Source organism: Cavia porcellus, unplaced genomic scaffold, assembly GCF_034190915.1.
Source record: "Cavia porcellus strain 051 isolate PalLab524CR breed Dunkin Hartley unplaced genomic scaffold, mCavPor4.1 scaffold_9, whole genome shotgun sequence".
In the NCBI taxonomy this organism is placed as follows: domain Eukaryota; kingdom Metazoa; phylum Chordata; class Mammalia; order Rodentia; family Caviidae; genus Cavia; species Cavia porcellus.
This window is the reverse complement of record NW_026947492.1, coordinates 9,954,762-9,973,319: the sequence shown is the minus strand read 5'-3', so window position 1 is coordinate 9,973,319 and position 18,558 is coordinate 9,954,762. Positions and strand designations below refer to the sequence as shown.

Genomic DNA, 18,558 nt, shown 5'->3' with positions numbered 1-18,558 from the left:
GCACAGGCTGCTAAGTTGCTGTTCTGGCTGCTCCACAGGCATTGCTTGGGAGAGAATTAGAGTTAGGGAAATACTCCTTTCAGATCGCAGGATGATCTTGAATCAGAAAGCACCTTACAGCCTCTTTTTGTTAGAGAAAAATTATGATCTTTGCAGTCCTTTGCAGAGGTAGGGGACATTACCACTTCTCAGCACCTGGGGGCACTGTTGAGCATCCACCCTAGAGGGCTAGGAGAGTGCATAGTGACTGGTGACTGGTCTCCAGAGCGTGGCAGGAATTTGGGGTCCTGCTGGCCCTAAGTCAGATAGGTAGGACTGAAACCTGTTTTACAGTTGAAGAAAGTGAGGAGGGAGGAAGTAGCCATTTAGATTAGTAGGTGACAGGGTTTGAATGCAGGTTTCTGGGACTTACTACAGGTTAGTGGCATCCCACTACACTGTCTTATCTTTGTCACTTAGGGCAGACCGTGGGATGAATTAGGGCCAAAATTCAGACTTTCGTGAGCTCAAATGCGATATGCTATGTGACTTTATCCCACACCCTAAGTTAAAAGAGGTCTCTGCAGGAGGAACGTCTCCGTGATGGTAGTCATGTTAACTAGCCTAGCGTCTCAGTTCCTTCCTAAGCCCTCGTGACAGCCCCCTGCACTGGCAGAGCAGGGCTTACAGAGACCCGCGTCCGGGATGGGGCTCTTAAGCTGGGAGGGTCACAGGAGGCAAGTGTCTGCCTGGTGGCTCCGTGTTCCGTCCACCCCTCGGCAGCTGGCGGGGCGCACTGAGAGCGTGGAATGGGCTTGGAGGGCTCCAAAGAAGCAGCCTCTGAAAGGAAATGTCTTTTTCTTGAACTTGGCTGTTCTCAAAAGGCCCTTTTTCCTAAATCCAGGCCATTGAGCGACTGATGGGGTTGTCTGGGGTTGACCAGGTACTGCCCCCCATGCCTGCATCTCCTTTCCGTGCCTCAGCCCCATCCTCACTGAAGCAGGACAGGGGTCCTTGCAGGGATGCGGCCCAGGAATTCTAGTGGGCAGCATGGCTGGGCTGAAAGAGAGCGAGCCAGAATGAGGCCACTCAAAGCAGCCAAAGCTTTGTTCTTATTTAAATTCTTTCTCTCCTCAGCCTCAAGAACCTGAGGGCAGCTGCTCTGACCTTTAGTTGCAGATGTTGATAAGAAAATCGGCCACTTCAGCCGCAGGTCTTTCCCCAGGAGAAGCCAACAACTCACGTGTCCCCTGCACCCCTTCATCCCTGCTAACCCCAGTTCTCCGCGCACAGATGCAGCCCGCACAGGCCTTCCCCTCCCGCAGCCTGCACCTTCGTCACCGCCTGGGCCGTGTCCGCACGTGCGTGTGTGTCTGTGTGCGCGTGTATTTGCTAACTGTGATCTGTGTGGCTCTTTGTCTGTGGATAGCGTTGCATTTGTGAACTGTGCATTTACTTTCCTGGGCAGGAACCCTGCCCAGTGGCCATTGGCTCCTCCCCGCCTCTCTGGGGGCCTCCATCGCTTCCCACTCCCCAGAGTCTGCTTTTTGCCTCAGAGAGCTGCCCCTATCTTGATTTAGGGTGGAGCAGGAATCCCCACCTCTCTTGGAACTGGGAAGCTTTGCATCACTTTCCTCATGGCCTTTCATGGAGCCTCTTGGGTCCTCTCTCGAAGACCCTACTCCTGTGTCCCATCCTGACCCGAGCCTGTTGGGAAGACCTCAGCCACTGGGGGAACAGAGAAGGAGCTGGGGAGCCCAGTGTGGCTGTCAGGCAGGCTCTGCCCGACCACATTTCTTTTTCTTCTTGGGGCTTCCCCCGTGGAGTCTCTACCTGCCCCTTTGTGGAGCACCCGGGAGGTCCAGGCCCAGGGCCTTTACTCTGCCCCTTGGGAATGTGCCCCTTGCATATCTTCTTAGCAATAACCCACGGGCTCTGGCATGCTCCTGACCTCGCCCACCTTCCCGGTTCCCAAGATGTCCATCTGGAGCTCAGCTCACCTGGATTGTCTCCCATCTCTGGAGTTGGGTCCGCAGAAGTGGACGACTGAGGGATTCCCATTCTGTTGGGGTCAGCACGCAGGGACAGGCAGCTGGGAGAGAAGGAGGGGCCGTACTTGTCTGCCCAGGTCCTGTTGGCCAGGCGGCAGCAGCGCCTCGGGTGTCCTCCCTGCCTGTCTCTGTCGGTGGTCAGTGGTGAGCTAGGTGTGAGCAGCCATTGTGCTGCTGGTCAGCGGCCAGCAGGCTTTCACGTGGCCCTGCTGCAGATCAACAGCAAGAGTCGAAGGCCATGAGAGAGTGGAAAGTCCAGCCAGGTCCCGCCCCACCTGTCCATTGTGTTCCCGTGGAAACTAACCAAACCTTGCCGTGTGACCAGGACTGCTGCTGTCTGTCTTGTGACCTATCCTCCTACTACAACAACAGAAAGAAATAAAACATCGTTGTTTCCTAGTGGCTCAGAGGTGCTTTTTTTCTCTAAAGGAACTTGAGTATTTGTGGGGCCTTTGGCACCTGGGAGAGGAGAGGGCTGGAGAGCCACCAGGGGAGAGCGTATTTATCTCAGCTGTTTCCCGAAGTGGCTCCTCCTCCCAGATCTCCATTGCTCCCTCTCCTACTCCTAACTCTCCCGTGTACATTTGTACTAAAAACAGGATGACGGTGGCTTGACCCCGTGCTCACTGAGCTGGGGTAAAAGGCCCCAGCTTTTCTCACCGGCCAGGTCTGAGGCTGTTCCTAGGAATTTGAAAACGGGGGCACACGTGGTCACTTGGGTTATGCTCACAGTGTTACCCTGCTTTCTGCCCACTCAGATGCCCCCTCCTCTGGGCAGCCATCCTGGACATAGGAGAAAGGCGTCCCTTCCTTCCTATGCCCTGGTCACTCTTGGTTCCTGCCATTATCTGCACACTAATGCTATTTCTGGGATCCAGACTGCAGAGGCCAGGAAGGTTGTGTTGCTGTGATTCACCTGTGAATGAGAAGAGGGGCTTGGGTGTCACCTAAAGCACCCTTCCCCAAATAGTCCAATGCTGCTTTTTATAAAAAGCACCCTTGGCCAAATAAACACAACTGTGGGTAGATTGTGCTGGGAGGTCAGTAGGAGGCAGCCGTCACCTTGTCTTTTAGGTGTCTGTAATGAGACACACGTTTCTCAAGGACAAGGGCAAGGAGTACTTCTACGGTGAGAATGCCTGGAACATCTCAGGGTCTCAAAGAAACCTTCGTAGCCCCTGTCTGGATCCTTCAAGTGTTAGAGCCTCGGAACTTAGTCTGATTGACTTGGCCAGGTCCAGCCACTTCCAGACCACCGCTGGACCTGCTTGAGACCTTTCCCAACCCTGTTCTTGCTTCTGTCTCCACGTGGGTCTCTCAAAAGACAGATTTTTAAAGCGGAGATCAAACTCAACATTGTCAGGCCTGTGATCATGTGGGCTGGGGTTAGTAAGCAGGCTGATAACCATTGTTCATGGAGCATTTACTGCATCAAGTAGCTCATGGGCCTCAAAGCAGGTGTTGTAGTCAGGGTTTGTACACAGAACAACTAGGATTAGGACATGGAGTTTATAATATTTTTATAATGGTCACCGGAAGTTAACACAGGAAAATGCAGGAAATCTATCTGTAACACCAAAGACATAGATTATTTAGTCAAGAGCCTAAACCCCACAGCAATGTCCCACATGAGTCCAGATAAAAACTCCGAGCTCAGGACAGTGCCTCCCATGAGTCCCAACTGGATGTCCAGAGCCCACAAGAAGGACTCACACCAGTCTCTTACGGATCCGTGCCGGGAAGACCCAAGGGTCAGTGGTGGAAGCCAGAAAGTCCATGCCAGCAGGATGAAGGAGCTGTGCTAGTGGGATGAGGGTTCTACGCTGGAGCCGAGAAGTCACACTCACAACAGAGACCAGGGCTGTCCTGAAAGGCACCACAGCCATCCTCAGCGACACAGAGGCCCCGAGCTCCTCCGATGACAAGCACAGTCGGGTACGTGCCAGGAAGCAGCGTGACAAGTTCATCCTGGAGACCAAGCAGCACATGTCTTCCTCTCTGGACCCAGGAAGCAATGCTCGATGTGAGGACCAGAGCTTCTCCAGGAGAACCAACAGCTCAGACAGCAACTCCTAGGAGAACCCACAATGCCTCCTTAACGCCTCAACCCTCCACACCTCCCTTCTCCACCTATTTATCCTGGCAACTTTCCTCAGGTGGAGCATCTTCGCCCAATGCCATGCTGATGTAATCCAGGTGGCGTTAAGTTGACCACCAGGTCTTAATCCATAACAGCAGGCAATTGAGACCTTCAGAGGCCCCAGAAATGAAGACAGTAGGTGCCTCTTCTGGATGTTGGAAACACAACATCAAGTATAGAGAGGTCCAGTGGGGGACTCCATTGGCTTTGTAACGGAATGATAGCTGGCACTCTAGCCTATGTGCAAAATGGTAATCCCGATTTTGCCAGAGTCTAAGCGTCCACCTGATTTTCCTCCTGGCTGTCTCAGCTTTGTTCTGACATAGCAGGATAGTACCATTTTACAGATTCTCTGATACATTTGAGCCTGGTCCCAGCCACACAGCTGTTGGACACAAGTCGGGATAGACCAGGCTTTCCATGGCATTATGAGACATACGACCAGTCCATCCTTGGACAAGACTGATGTTCAAGAGGACAGGTGGCCTGTTGGATGGTGTGGCCCCTCCTGGAACATGGCTGCCTCTTTGGAGCATAAACTAGCCAGACTGCCCAGGCAGGCTCCTAGAGGAAACAAGTGGCCTGGAAATAAAACACATGGACAAAATAATTGATGATCACCATGGTAACAGTCATGCCAGAGGCCGACATGCATCCAGCACTTCATGTGCTGGGCTGAGGACTTCACAGGGGTCAGCTCACTCCCGACTCCCTTCCCGGAGGAGCGCAGGAGCTCCAGGAAGGCGGGCCTAGGTCTGCATTCCCTCAGCCTCCAATGTGTGACACTGCCTGATGCTTGATTTGGTTCATGATTTGGTTTAATGTGGCAGAATCAATCTGCTGGAATGGGCAAGCTATCCTTGCCCTTTCCCGAAGGGTTTGCTAAATCTGCGACAATGACCTTAAGGGTCCTGCGGCTTTCACCCCTGGCTGTCCCCTGCCTCCCACGGGCCCCAGCTTTGTTCAGGTCTGTTTGTGTGGAGGTATGCACGGTTGTCACACACCATGATAAAGATGGCTCAGTCTGCCTCCCAGGCCCCCAGTGCAGTGACCCTCCTCTCTGGTGTTGGGTTTTGGGGGTTTGTTTTATTTATTTTTTCATGGTATAGATTAGAACTTGCCAAGTTGTTCCTGGGAGAGAGAAGCAAAGTACAAGCCACTGGAGAGGGAAGAGAAACACCAGCTGAAGCACACCCCCAAGGTCACTGGGTGCTTGCCCCCTCCCCCAGACCCGTGGGCTGGCAGAGTGGCCGGGCAGGTGTGGGAGAGCTCTCCAGCTCTGTCTGGTTTTCCCCATCTTGTTCCTGTTGCTTTACCTCACCCCAGCAAGAGAAAGAGGTCAGGTGTGTTTGCCAGGGTCAGGGGAGCAGCTTTGGAAATACCTGTCTCCAGGGCACAATTGTCACCTCTTGCCAGTAGTGTGAGTCATTGCAGCCATAGAGGGGGTGGATGCTGGGGGGGGGATCAGCCAGTTCAAGCCAAGCACTTGCTGGTTTTATGGAGCCAGCCCCAGTCCCAGGGCCAGTTGTGCAATAGTAGGCACCTGCCAAGGTGCTGATGGCAGGCCAGGTGATGCTGTGGCCGGATGCCCTGAAGGACTCAAAGTAGCGGGGCTGGAAGGTGTGGGCCCCCGCCTCCCAGCCCACGTACCCTGCTTCGCTCCAGCAATGTGAGCTCAGCAGACCCCAGCTTCTCTATTGGTTTCCTTCTTGCACAAGGGGTCCTTCCTCCTTAGCATGAGGGGGACCTCCTGTTAGCTGTATGACCCTCAGAAAGCTCCAAGCCAGTGTCCTCAACTATGAAGTCCCTTCATCGGGAGCTTCCTGTTATTTCCTGGGTCACAGGGATGCAACGGAGCGTAAGTGCACCTTGAAAATTCTACCTGTAGACATTGTGCTGCCAACATTGGCTCCAGCATTCCCCATCTCTTCTTTCTTTCTCTGACAGCAGGAAACCCTTTGTCTCTGAGATCTGGGGTCAGTCCCTGACGTGGCCACACCCCATCTGCACTTTTCTCTCCTGTAAAATCACCATGCCTGCCTGATCCAGTTGCTAAAAGGAGCAGGTCCGATATTTAGAACTCTCCAAAACCGTCAAGTGGACAGGATTGCTGCCAAGTGAGGAGGCCCGGGCTCCAGGCTCTGTGAAGATCCGAAATCGGAATAGATACCATAATCTGAGTCCTCGAGGCCTGGAGGGACCTTGCCGTTTGTCATGAGCACAAGGCCATGGGATGCCCGCTTGAGCCACATCCGTGGAATCCTGGAGGCTGCTGCGGGCGTCTCCCTGGAGGAAGAGGCCTCGAGCGGCTGCTCAGAGCTGCCAGAGGGCTGTGGTCACTGGAGTGAAGGGCAGCAGCTGCAGAGAAACAGCCTCTCTTCCCGTTCCCAGGCAAGGCCAGACGTGTGTTCTGAGCAAAGTCAAGAATGTATTTTTCTCCAGGGTATTCACTGTGGGAGAGGTGGATCAAATGGGTTTGCCCTTGTCACCAGCTGGTGACTTTGACTCTCAGAGTACATTACCCTGTGGCAGCTTCTAGGAAAGGGCTCTGTGCCCTACAACTTGGGCCATCTTGAAGCCCCCACTTAAGGAATGGACCCACCCGGGCCCACCTCCTCCCAAACCAGCCTTATAAGTCCCCAGGGACCTGGCGTCTGTGGCCACAGCAGGAGACAGGAGCCAGCACTCCTCACCGTTCACCTCTGGATGCTGTCGAGGGGGGCTGCCACCTTCTCAGTCCAGTGGCTTTGTATGCCATGCAGCTGGGGATGGAACTGACCAGGGACCAGGGCTTTCTAAGGGGTTCTGGACTCTCCTTCATCAAAGTGCCTTTGCAGCCCTAAGGAAACATCTAGAGGAATTGATTTTGGGCTCCTGAAGTCTGAGGTTCTGGACGCTGACCTGAAGTCCCTACAAAGCCCAGGGCAGATGGAGCTGGAGCATCCCACCCTGGGAAAGTGGAAGGCCAGGGTCTCCATGCCAGTGCTTCCCTTGAACAACAGGGAGACAAAGGTCAGCTGGATGTCCCAGCCTGTTAAGTCCCGACCCCACCAACCCACTAACGCCCCAGGTTTCCCTGAGGCCCAGAATCAGGTAACAAAGGGAGGCTTGCATGGCACTGAGGCGTAGTTGCAGAGTGCACTGTCCCACAGGGTGTGACAGTGATAAAACCCATTCAGGGGCAGGGGCTCTGTCTCCTCCCCAAACCTCCTAGGTCTCTGAGTCTTGAAGGGCACCGAAGGCATGGATGGCTGCTCCTGTGGTTCCATCCTGGAACAACCCGACAAAGGAGAAGGGCTGGGGTCTACCCTTGCCCTGCAGCCTTTCTGGAACAGCAGAGTGGTCCTGTGCCAGCTGGCCTCCCTCCCCAGGGAAGACTGGAAGAACAAGAACAGAGGCCAGAGCCCAGCAGCGAAAGGCCATGCTGCTCGGTTTGTCTGGGGAGAAGCCACTTGGGGGCAGTGGGTGGTGGCTGGTAGAGGTCCTGCTGAAGGTCAGGGAGTGAAGGGGCTCTCAGGGACCCTGCTTCAAAGATCAGTCACTGGGGTCTGAGCCAAGTGAAGGGATTGCAGTGAGCCTGAGCATCGTGCTGCCTGGCGACCCAGTGTGTGGTGAGGGGAACGAAGCTGCCCTGTTAGGACCTTTGGCCAGCAGCTGTGCAAGGTAGGTGCTCCTGTCCCTCTTTACAGATGGCAGAAGGACCGTGGAGAGATGTTCTCCCTCAGGGCCATGCAGTGGAAGGGAAGGATCAGTGGGAAAGGATTCGAGCTCAGGCAGTCTGGCCCTCAGGGTGCCACTGAGCTTAGAGACCTGCAGGAGGAGACCCTGTCTCAGGGAACTGGGGACCATGGGTACAAGGGGCCAAACCCAGTCTGCAGGAGAGGTGAGCGTCTCAGACGGGACCTCCTTGTCCCAGTGCCAGCTAGGACCTGATGATGGCCTCAGGGGGCTGGGGAAGGACCAGGGAGAAGACTGAGGACAGATTTTGGCGAGAGTGAGGGATGGGGTGGGACCTCTGCAAGCCCATCCCGGCCTCCAGGGCTGGAGAGGACGCAAGGGATGGGGGTGCACAGGGCAGTGATGAGGTCCAAGATGGGTGAGAGAAAGGCCTGGGAGGACCCTAGGGCAGCCAGGAGGGGGAGCTGACCCCTGCTGCCTCTGTGGGAGGGTAGACCAGGTCCAGCTACCATCGTGGGCAGGTGGTGGCATGGAAAGAGGGCTGCCTCAGGCCAGCTCCCAGCTCACTGGTGCCACTGACAATGACATCACCTCCCTGGGACTGATTCATCCACATAACAAAACTGGGGTCCACTGTGGGCCCTCCGGGGCCCTGTGGGGTACAGGAATAAACGAAGACACAATCTTTGCTTTCCTGGAGTTTGTCTTCCTGTTGTAAGAAAAGCAAATAAGATAAGGAAAATATTTAACTTGGCAGATAGTAGTACTTAGCACCATAGAGCAAAATGAAAGCTTTGAGAAGGAGTTTGAGGTGTGGCAGGAGGTGATGTGAACAGTTTCAACAGAGAAGCCACGGAGGGCCACCTCAGTCAGTCCCCGAGGAAGACCCAAGCGTAGCATGAGCTGAGCTGGAACTCTCTAGAGGCTATGAGCAGGAAAACCGGTGCATGCCAAGGTCCTGAGGCAGGAGTGAGCCTTGGGGGTCTAGGGGGCCACTGAGAGAAGCAATATTGCTGGCATAGAGAAATGAAACATTTTGCCAAGTTTGGGGACTTGATGGCCTTGGGGACCCTTGGGGTCTTGGGGACCCTCTCTGGTTAGCTTCTAACATGCTCTTCATTTGAGATCAAGATGCCTCCTGCACAGCGCCAGGCTCATGGAGGGATAGCTGAGCTTGTAGATGGGGGCCAAGAGGGGTCCCACTGACAGTGTCCCCTGGCAGCACCGCTGATAGAACGTTTGGATAGAATGCTTCCTGGTGAGGTCCCATCTGGCCCTAACTCCAGGGCCCAGCGTGGGGAATTTCCACTGGCAGCTCTGGGCTGTCTCAATGTGCAGGTTTCTACTTGGAAACATGGGGCCCGGCCAGTGGACGGGATCATCCCTGTCTCATGGAGGCCCAGTACTCAGGGCTCCAGCATGGACCACAGCCACCTGGAGCAGTCCTCCAGGCCGGCCAGCTGGTCTTCACTTCAGAGTGTATCTGGCTCCAAGTGGCTCCCTGGGTATCATCAGTCCTCCCCGATGGAAGAAAGTATGAGGGGAACAAAGAGGCTGGTTGTCCAAGTGAGCAGCCCCAACCCCTGCTAGTCAGTATCCACGCCAGGGTGGTCACGCCAGGGCAGCTCCAGGGGCCCGAGGGAGACCCGCCTGCCGGAGTCAGTCACACAGAGACCTTGTGGTAGCCTTGCCCTGGGTCAGCAGCAGTGGCCAGGGCTCAGGGACCCTGAGGCAGTGTGGTGGGCTTCCCCAGCACTCTTCCTGTTGGTTCCGGGGTCCTGTCCAGGGACCAAAGGAAGCCCAGCCTTCCGCTGCTCCCCTCCAGCACTGGCCAGCAAGCTCTGGAGCCTGATTAGCGGCCGCTGTCTTTGGCCGAGTCCTCGGAGGGGTGGTGGGTACACCTGACATCACAACTGGGCCAGTCCCCAGGGCTAAGGGACTGGGGAGGGAGGAAGGGCCCACTGCTGTGGGAGCAGCCCCGGCTCAGGCCTTCCCCATCTCTGGACAGTGCAGGAGGCTGCCGCTTGGCCCCCACCCTCAGTCCCAACTGAGAAACACCCCCACCCCACCAAGGGTACCCCCAAGGGCTGCTGCCCATCCGCAGGGTGTAATGAGGCCTGAGGCAGGACAAGCTGTCAGCACAAAGGACAAAGGCGCCATTCCCCTGAGGAAAGGCTCAGGGGAACCACAAGTGCCTTGGTGATCTCAGCTGCCGTCCCAACAGCCAGGGAGAGCAGGAGCTCTCTGAATCTGCTGGCTCCCCTTGGCCAGGGCCATCCAGCAGCCTCCCCAGGCCGGAGCACGGAGACCCGGGAGAGAGGGAGCAGCCAGGGGCTGCTGTCTGCTTTGCTGTGGCTCCCAGTTGCCTCTCCTCAGATGCCACATGAAAGTCACAGAATCCTACCCCCTCACGTGGCTCCCTCACCCCACCCGCGGGGCAGGCAGCTCCAGGTATGGGCTCCCTCGCCAGCCCCACCCCCACCCCTGCCTGTTTTTTCCTGTCTCCACAAAGCTGGGGCTGGAGGGAGGGAGGGAGGGAGCAGCACTCTTCCCATCCGGCCTGCCAGCGGCACTGCGCAGCACTCTCGCACCCCTGAACACAGCAGCAGCTCCTGCCATGGACAGGTGGCACCTGGGTGAGTCCCCCAGGACCCGTGCTTCCTCCCGGCTGAGCCTCCGGCACAGGTGGCCAGCCCTGCACCTTCAGGTGTGCCCACGGGCTCCCTGCAAGCACATGATAAGCAGCAAGAGGAGCGGGCGGAGGGCCTGACCAAGGGCACTGCAGCGGGTGCTGGGCTGCTGCAGAGGGCTCTGAGCAGCCGGGGAGGAGTAGCTCATCATCGGCACCCTTCTCATCGGTCCATCTGTCTGTCCGTCCAGCCGTCTTCGACTAGCAAGGCAGGCAGCTGAGTCCAGATCTTGGTCCCTCACTTTCTAGCTGCCTTCAATTCTGTCTCAGCTTCTTCTTCTCTAGTGGGGGTGATAATAACATCTTCTGGTCATCTATCTATCTACATCTATCTATCTATTATCTATCTATCTATCCATCTAATTTTCCCCATTTTTTCATCTCTTATTAATCCAGAAGGAGCCTGTGGGGCTCACCCAGTTGGAAACAGTCCTCTAAGGCAGCATCACACCTGTGTGTGAGCGTGGCTTGGATCATTGTTTTGTGGAAGAGTAACAATAGCGGGCTGGGAACATGGCTTGGTGGCATAAGCGCCTGCCTGGCAAGCTCAAGGTCATGGGTTCAATCCCTGGTACCAAAAGAAAAAAAGAGTTGCAGTAGCTTTGGTACCACAGCCTTGGGGTTTTTCAGCTCTGGTTTTTCTTACCATATTTTAGGTGGTTCTTTAACCTCCCTGCCCTCGAGTTTTGTGGTCTGTCCAGGAGATCTCAGTACAACCCCCTCCAGGGGAGCCAATGATCAGTCTCAGTTTCTTTGTCTGTAGAATGGAGCTAGTATGGTTCCCATGGGCAGAGAGAGGTGAGGAGCCCTGCCAATGGTCCACCTTAGTTAAAGGTTGGCTCTGTTGTCATATTTTTGGGAACACACGTGGCTCTAAGGAAGAAGGGGGTTGAGTGACAGTGGCAGGTCCCAGGGTGCAGGGCTGGGGATCTCCCTCCCCTCATCCATGCATGTTTCCCTGGAGCGTGGCTGGTGGCTTTTCTGTGCCCAACAGGTAACATTAAACCGAGGTCAGTGCCTGCTGCTTCTCACTGACACAGGTAGGGTAGTGACAGTGACAGGCTGTGGCCCGGGCTGCACCCTGTGCTGTTTGCAAAGTTAGCAGTCACCGTGGTGCTGGGTGCTGCTCCACTGTACAGGTGAGGAGACTGAGTCACAGTTAAGTAACCTGACAGAGACCACAAGCAGAGCAGATGTCAGTCCCCTGCCATGGATCAGAGCAGATTCCCTTGAGAAGGACTAAACTTTCCCTGTGGACCCTGCTCACTTGGCCTTTTGGCTACCACTGGACACCAGCCTCCACGAGAGGTCAGTTCCACTGGCCAGAACTCAAAGAGGACCATGCAGTACTCACACATGAGGCACCACACCACAGTCCCCAAGGAGAAGGAGGTCACAGCAGAGTGGCCTCCAAAGGCCAGACTGCCAGTGTCCTCTTTGCCATTCACTGAGAGTTACCTTGGCAACCGCTCCATGCCCCAACGCTCACCTGTCAAATGGGGGGCTAACACCAAGGTCAAGGAGATGCCAGTCTAGGAAAGTGCTCTGTAAACCATAAAAGCAAAGCTCTGTCCCAGGATAAACCCTGGCCCCGTCCTGAGAGAGCCGCCAGGGCACTGGGGAGACCTGAAAATGCATCCCATGGGTACTGAGAAAAAACACTTAGCTGAGAGGCTTTGTGGCCAGGAGGGATCGAGAGCTCAGGGCCTGCCCGGGCTGAGAGGCGAGGAAGACGGAGCTGCCAGTGTGCTGGGGTGAATCTGGGGCTGTAGTGGGAGGGCAGGCAGCCAGGCAGCTCAGGAAGCCTCGAATGCAGAAGTTATCATCTGCAACAGTGGCATTGTAGGGGTGGGCGAGGTGGGCACCGTGCTCCCCCAAGAGCACACACTGAATGAACGCATTTAGAGACTCCTGTCCCGCGGGAGGGAGCATACACTGCTGCCCATCCCTGCCCTCCCTGGAAACTTCCTCTGGGAGGCGCTGGCCACCCGGCCTGGGCTCTCATCCCAGCCTCCCAGACACTGCCTCGCACCTCGGTGGTGGCCACAGCCCCTCCACACACACACTGACCCTTCTTGTGACCAGGGTAAATATTACCTGGCACTGTTAATGTTTAATGCCCCCCTCATCCCTGGCCTCCCTGAGGCAGAGGCAGCAGGAAGAGGGCAGTGGAGACAGGCCCTGGCAGCGGGGGACATGGCGGGATTGTCCACAGGTGATGGTGAGTGCATGAGCTTGCGTGTGTGTGTGTGTGTGTGTGTGTGTGTGTGTGTGCGTGCGTGTGTGCGTGTGTGCACATGCATGTGTGTGTGTGCAGCTGGGCAGCTTTGCTAGGAAGGGCAGCTGGGCCCAGCTCTTCCCTCTCCCACCACCCCTGCATGCGAGGGTGTCCTGCCCTCCCACACATGCCAGGCTCCTCTCTTAAGAAAAAGTGCCTTTTGAATGAAGGTCTCTCTTCACCGCTGAGAAAGCAGCTGGAAGGGAAGCACCCCGGGACAGGGAGAGGGGAGCGCGTGAGTCTCTGTTCTCAGCTTTCTGGCCCATACCTGCCCTGTCCACAGTGTCCTGCTAGGTCACCTGACCCGGAGCAGGCATTAGACAGGCCTGCGGGCAGAGGAGCAGCTTCCCTGGTCACCTTCCAGGGCTGGATTTACAAGGGAACCCGCCAAGGTCAGGACACAGCCCAAAAGCTTCTCATGGAGCCCGGGGCCTGCAGGGCATCTTCTGACGGAGGTAGTTTTGCAACCAGACCCTGAAGAGAGGGGTCAGTGACTGAGGGGAGGCATAAGTGACCTGGACAAGGTGGCCAGGAAGCAGGAGGCTTCGGGGTGTGACAGGGGAATCCTAGCTGCGATTGTGACGCTAACTCTCCTTGTGACCTTGAGTGAGACCTGAGTCCCAGGAGATGGCCTTGAAGGCCTGCATGAGGACAGCAGCCTGGGTTCCCAGGACCTTCCCTGGCCCCTGCTTTCCTGAGTAGCCTGTACCTCAGCTCGGCATGCATATCTCCCTCTGGGCCTGTCCACTGCTGCCCAAGAGACTGGCCCTGGGGTCAAGAAGGCTCCCCAGGACCAGAGGCTGCCTAGGGCACAGCCTGGGAGCTGCCAGCCGACCTGCGTCCCTGGTGTCCATGGGAGCTTGAGCAGGGCAGGGAAGAGGGCCAATTCTGGAGCTGCCTGGCCAAGTCCCAGCTGTCTGAGGGCTCAGGTACACACCGTGGGGGTCTGGAGGGCAGATCCGCCATCTGCCAGCCGCAGGGGTCAGGGAGCCAGGGGAGCCCAACAGCTTTGGCCTGAAAGCTGTCCTTCCTAAGACAGCACAGCAGCTCAGCAGACTCCTGCTGCGGTCAAACCCCAGCCTGCCCTGCACTTGCTGAGCCCTGTCGGGGATGACGTGGAGCCGTATCGGTGCCTCGCAGGGTAAATGATCTGAGGTCCTGATGGTTTTAGCCTGCCACTCTCAAGCCCCACATACTAACATCTCTTAAACAAATGTGCTTCCCTCTGATGGGGCCCCAAGAGAGCAGAGTCCAGGAGGGAGCGGAGCCCCGGCCCTACCTCCAGCCTCCCCTGGGTCTCTGGACAGTTCTCCCACCGGCCGCTCCTCCTGGTCCATGAACGGGAAGGCTCTGTTTTATCCATCACTTACCTCACAGACCCACTCAGCTCCTCCAGGAGCCTCGTTGTGTCAAAGTCTTGCAGAGCTGAGCTTCTGGACTTTCCCGCTGTGGGTGAGGCTCCCTCTCCAGGGTGGAAGGAGCCTCTGGGACCTCAGGGCTCCCTACTCCCCAGGGCACAGACTGTGCTTCCAAGGGGCAGCCTGGGGTGGACACCTGCCCTGGGCTCCCCTTCCCAGGGCCCTTCTTAACCAGTGTCCCTGTGCCCCTTGGCCCGCGGGGTGGCTGGGAAGGGCAGGACTGGCATTCTGGCAGGTCTATGAGGTCCCCTCATCCCTCCCTGGCTCTCTCCCCAGGAGGAAGCTCCAAGAGCGATGTGGACCCCTTCTACTACGGTGAGCCCGGCACCCCTTCCTCACCCCCTTGCCCTGCAGCCCATCCAGCACCCCTGTACCTGCATCCTCCTTCCCCCTCACGGTTTCCACGGGGCTGCTGCCGGGTAGGTTTCAAGGAGAGGCGATGCCATCTCACTTCTCTGGGCCTCTCTCTCCCCAGACTATGAAACTGTCCGGAATGGAGGCCTGATCTTTGCTGGCCTGGCCTTCGTCGTGGGGCTCATCATCCTCCTCAGTATGTGGGGCTGGCTCCAGCTGGAGGGGTGGCTGATGGGGGACACATCCCTTCTTAGGTGCTCCATGCCATGGCCCCAAAAGATGTGGGGAAGCGTGCCCAGCAGGAGGCCAACGGAGCTGGCAAGAGGTGGAAGGGCTCCTAGGGCCCTGGGAACTTTCGGGAAGAGGGGAGGGCCAGCTGAGGGGGGTGGCCCACCCTGATCTGGGCTTTTCCTTAGGCTTGAGCTGTACCATAGCTCAAGGTGGTGGTGGTGGGGGCTGCCACAGTGGAAAACCAGGCCTGGCTGAGCGGGGCCACAGCCCCTGAGAAGCAAAGTCAAACTCAGCTAAGGATAGCACCACTGGTACCAGCCCCAGGGGCTAACTCACCATGGACCCCGAACCCTGCCTTCTGGAATTCGGACCCACTCAGGGTCCTACCACTTACTTTGAGGACTTTCCTCTGCAGGGAGGGTCAGGCTGCCCAATATTTACCCTTTGAGGGAAGCACTGTGTGTCGCTGAACACCTAGATGCAGGGACCAGATGGGCCTAAGCAGGGATTTGAGGCTTGAACTCACGGCCATCCTTCTCTACGCGTGCACCAAGCAGCCACGTACCTAGCACTGCTCTGGGGGTGCCACAAGGGCCAGTCTCAGCTGCACTGTCCACACACTACCGTCCACCACAGGTCTACCATCTGACTGACCTACTGACTTGGACTCCTGAGTGCTTACAGCACAGCATTTTGCAAAGACAGAAGCAGTCAGATGCAAGCTCCAAGCCCCATACCACAGGGGTGCGGGCAGGAGGGCGGGCAGACAGGAAAACCAGTAGCCATGGCCAATGAAAGTGAAAGTTTCCTTCTCTGTTCTTTCCTAGGCAAACGATTCCGCTGTGGCGGTAGTAGGAAGCCTCGGTGAGCGCCCCGGGAAGCGGTGAGGGGGGGCCAAGAAAGGAGGAGCGGGCCTGGCCTTTGCCTCTGGGGCCGTGCGGTGGGGTCCCACCTCAGGACTCCCGGACTGACCCCTCTCTCTGGTCTCTCCTGTCTTTTTCTCTTATCCCAGGCCAGTCAGTGACAATGAGCTGTAACACTAGGTACGTTTGTGGGTGCACCTGGGAGCAACCAGAAAGAATTTTAGGGTTGCCTGTGATCAGCCAGGCGAGAGGTCTCCATTGCCAAGCGGGGAGCCTGCAGAGTGCCCCAGAGAAGGTGCGCCAGGCAGGGCGGAGGGAAAGCTCCCAAGCCTGGCCCCTCCCAGCCCCAGCCTGCTCTTGTCTCTCCAGAGTTGGCCATGCCCGCCGGTGCCCGGGGCTGGCTGGGAAGCCAAGGAGGCCCTGTCTCCCCCAGGCTGTGGACCTTTGTTCCCGTCACTTGTGCTGAAGGCAGCACCAGGCTCTGCGTGACCCCCGGATGGAGCCACCTGTGCCCTCCCCTCCGCCTCCCTTCCTCCTCCCGTGTCGGCAGCACCCTCTGAGTACAGATGCAGCCTGGTCTCACTTGTCTTCCCGTTCATTGCCTCTAAACGCAGACTGGGTGTTGTTGTTTGCAGGCTTCTCCTCCCTGGCCCAGAACAGAGAGAGTCCGGGTTGCAGAGGCTTCGGCCTGGCTTTCGGATGCCTGGCAAAGCTCAAAAGCCCACAGGCTCAAAGTCAGGACCACTGGTCCTGCTGTGGCTGCTGGCCCAGGCCCTGTTGCTGCCCTGGAAAGCCAGGAGTTCCCACAGAGGCTGCCCAACTCTTGTCCACCTGGAACCGCGTCCATGAGCTTGGCTGGCCTTGCAAGTGCCCTGCAGGGTCAGGCTACAGTGCTCTCCCTATTTCCCCCTAAACCCACCAACCTCTGCACTAAGGTCAGGACACCCTCTCTCTATTCTTGAGGCCAGGGGACCCCAGCTGGACCCACTCCCACCTGTCTATTTGGGTGCAGGCTTTGCCCACCCTGGACTGCACACCAGGAGTGGACAGAGATGAGCCTGCTGAGCCACTGCTCCAGCCTCTGTTCTCCAGGCGAGGACCCTCAGGGCGACCTCGGCCCAGGATGGTGCCAGCGCCCAAGTCTCTGGGCCCATGGCCCAGCCTCCCTCTAGAAGGCTCCCTCCAGGAGATTCTGCACTGAGGATGGAGCCCGGCTTCCCTTCCCACAGAGCACTCCCAGGAGGCTGGAGGTCAGGCGGGGCACGACACCACCCGAGGTCTGGCTTCCTACCTGGCGCCACCAGAGTCTGGGGAGGGGAGGAGGGAACAGGCGGTGAGACACTGGAGTTTGAAACACACAGCGCACATCAGGGGTCCCCATTTCACTTGGGTATTAAGCTCCTGACCCACCCTCTGCCCCCAGGCCTGGAGGATCACCAGCCCCCATGAAACTGCAGAGGGCTTGAGCAGAGTTAGCTCTTAGAAAGCGAAAGGGACCAGTTTCATTCACAGGACGGGGAAAGGTCTCAAGAGAGTCAGTGACTTCCCACCACACTGGTGCCACAGCTGGGGTGGGGCTCCCCTCTGCTCACCTACGGTGGAGGAGAACTGAGGGAAGAGAAAAAGCCTGGGGAGGCCAGGACCATGAGGGGCCCCACCTGGCCATCCAACTCAGCACCCAGGGGTCTGTGGCGGCTTCCTCTGGATGTAAGCTCACTACATGCAAGGTGGTAGTTGCACCTTAAATAGAATTTGGTGCTGCGTGTAGCAGAGGGGCTTGTGCTTGAGAGACGCAGGCAGGAATGAGCAGAGGCAGCGGGCACAATGGGGAAGGGGAGCTCCTAAAGCTTCCTGGAGGGGGAAGCGGTAAGGACCAGGGAAGGAGTCATGTTTCCAGAGTGTTCTATGCATGGATCCTTTGAGCCTGTCCTACCGAGAAGGAACCCCAGTGCACAGCCTCCCTCTCACCTTGCCACGAGGCCTCCCTCCTTGTCCTTCAGACCCCAGATGGCCAAGGTGTCCTCCCAGCCTGTGGGCCTGGGAGTGACTCACAAAGGCCAAAGCTGCGCCAGCCCCCAGGGGACACCACAGGACACCGAAGGCTGAGAGCCACCCAGATGCTGGTGACTGTTTATCCTCCCTTCCCAGAAGGTTACATGGGATGGGAATCTCTGAAATTTTTACTTCACTTCGGAATTTTCCACAATTCAAACCCGTACTGAGTCACGAAGAGCAACTGAATTTGGGGAGAGAATGGGTGAATTTCTCTGCGAATCAACTCAGACAGTTCCTTTCTGAGGCGCAGTTCCCCTTGTTACCACCAGAGGGAGCGCGTGGCCCACGTCAAATCCGCTTCAATCGCGTGTTTTCAGGTGTCCTTTCCGAGGGGTTTGCCAGGGGGCGGAGTTCACAGCTGTCTGACCCACGCCCGGTTTCCTAGGAGCACCCAGAGCTCTTCTTTGTGCATGTGGGCCTCCCCTGGAGCAGCACTTGTCCTGCTCTGGGGTAATTCTTGGCTGCGGGGTCTCCGGCCCTACTCCTTCTGGAGACACAAGCCTTGAGTGATCTTTGCATTCCCACCTGAGGTCTGGCGCGGCTGTGAAGCCCAGGAATGGAGTCAGCATCACGAGTGGGATCCGGGGAAGGGTCAACTGGAGCAGGAGTGGGAGCGACAGCAAGGGAGGATGTGGCTGCCCGAGGGGCCCTCCTCCACCTCCACCATCCATGGGGCATCGCAGTTTTCAAACCTCCCTGGGTGCCTTTGCTGTGGAGCCAGAGCTGACAGGCACCTGGCCAGTGGGCAGGCTCAGGAGGTGGCGAGAGGCACAGCGGCAAGGACGATGGAGGGGTCCCGGGGGAAAACCCGTGCCCTGCAGT

At 57.2% G+C, this 18,558-nt stretch overlaps 2 protein-coding genes across 8 annotated transcripts in view; both read left to right on the top strand.

The window, feature by feature from the left end:
- The window catches only part of Fxyd6 (FXYD domain containing ion transport regulator 6), a 33,452-nt gene extending 31,023 nt beyond the window's left edge, over window positions 1-2,429 (top strand). For all 4 annotated transcript variants that reach the window (XM_063255853.1, XM_063255852.1, XM_063255851.1 and 1 more), the window contains one exon: window positions 1,117-2,429. The gene's annotated coding sequence lies outside the window, so the exon portion shown is untranslated. The remainder of the gene's footprint in view (window positions 1-1,116) is intronic.
- A 7,892-nt stretch (window positions 2,430-10,321) lies between these two features.
- Window positions 10,322-16,263, top strand: Fxyd2 (FXYD domain containing ion transport regulator 2). Of its 4 annotated transcripts, XM_063255849.1 has the most exons (7): window positions 10,595-12,758; window positions 13,099-13,270; window positions 14,510-14,548; window positions 14,709-14,783; window positions 15,646-15,682; window positions 15,831-15,861; window positions 16,051-16,263. In XM_063255849.1, the coding sequence occupies exons 1-6, from the start codon at window positions 12,654-12,656 to the stop codon at window positions 15,853-15,855; spliced, it is 453 nt and encodes a 150-aa protein (XP_063111919.1). In that variant the 5' UTR covers window positions 10,595-12,653; the 3' UTR covers window positions 15,856-15,861; window positions 16,051-16,263. The 4 variants fall into 4 exon arrangements, with proteins under 4 accessions (XP_003472713.1, XP_063111919.1, XP_013011002.1 ...); XM_003472665.3 differs by lacking the exons at window positions 10,595-12,758; window positions 13,099-13,270 and adding an exon at window positions 10,322-10,484; XM_013155548.3 differs by lacking the exon at window positions 13,099-13,270 and having other exon boundaries at window positions 12,591-12,758.
- Window positions 16,264-18,558: the final 2,295 nt, after the last annotated feature.

What these genes read in the sequence shown, in the direction of transcription:
- Fxyd2 (XM_063255849.1), top strand. Translation starts at nt 12,654, where the DNA reads ATGCCCCCCTCATCCCTGGCCTCCCTGAGGCAGAGGCAGCAGGAAGAG. An exon ending in CAGGGCATCTTCTGACGGAG is followed by an intron (nt 13,271 to 14,509) that starts GTAGTTTTGCAA and finishes CTCTCTCCCCAG; the next exon opens with GAGGAAGCTCCAAGAGCGAT. An exon ending in GGGGCTCATCATCCTCCTCA is followed by an intron (nt 14,784 to 15,645) that starts GTATGTGGGGCT and finishes GTTCTTTCCTAG; the next exon opens with GCAAACGATTCCGCTGTGGC.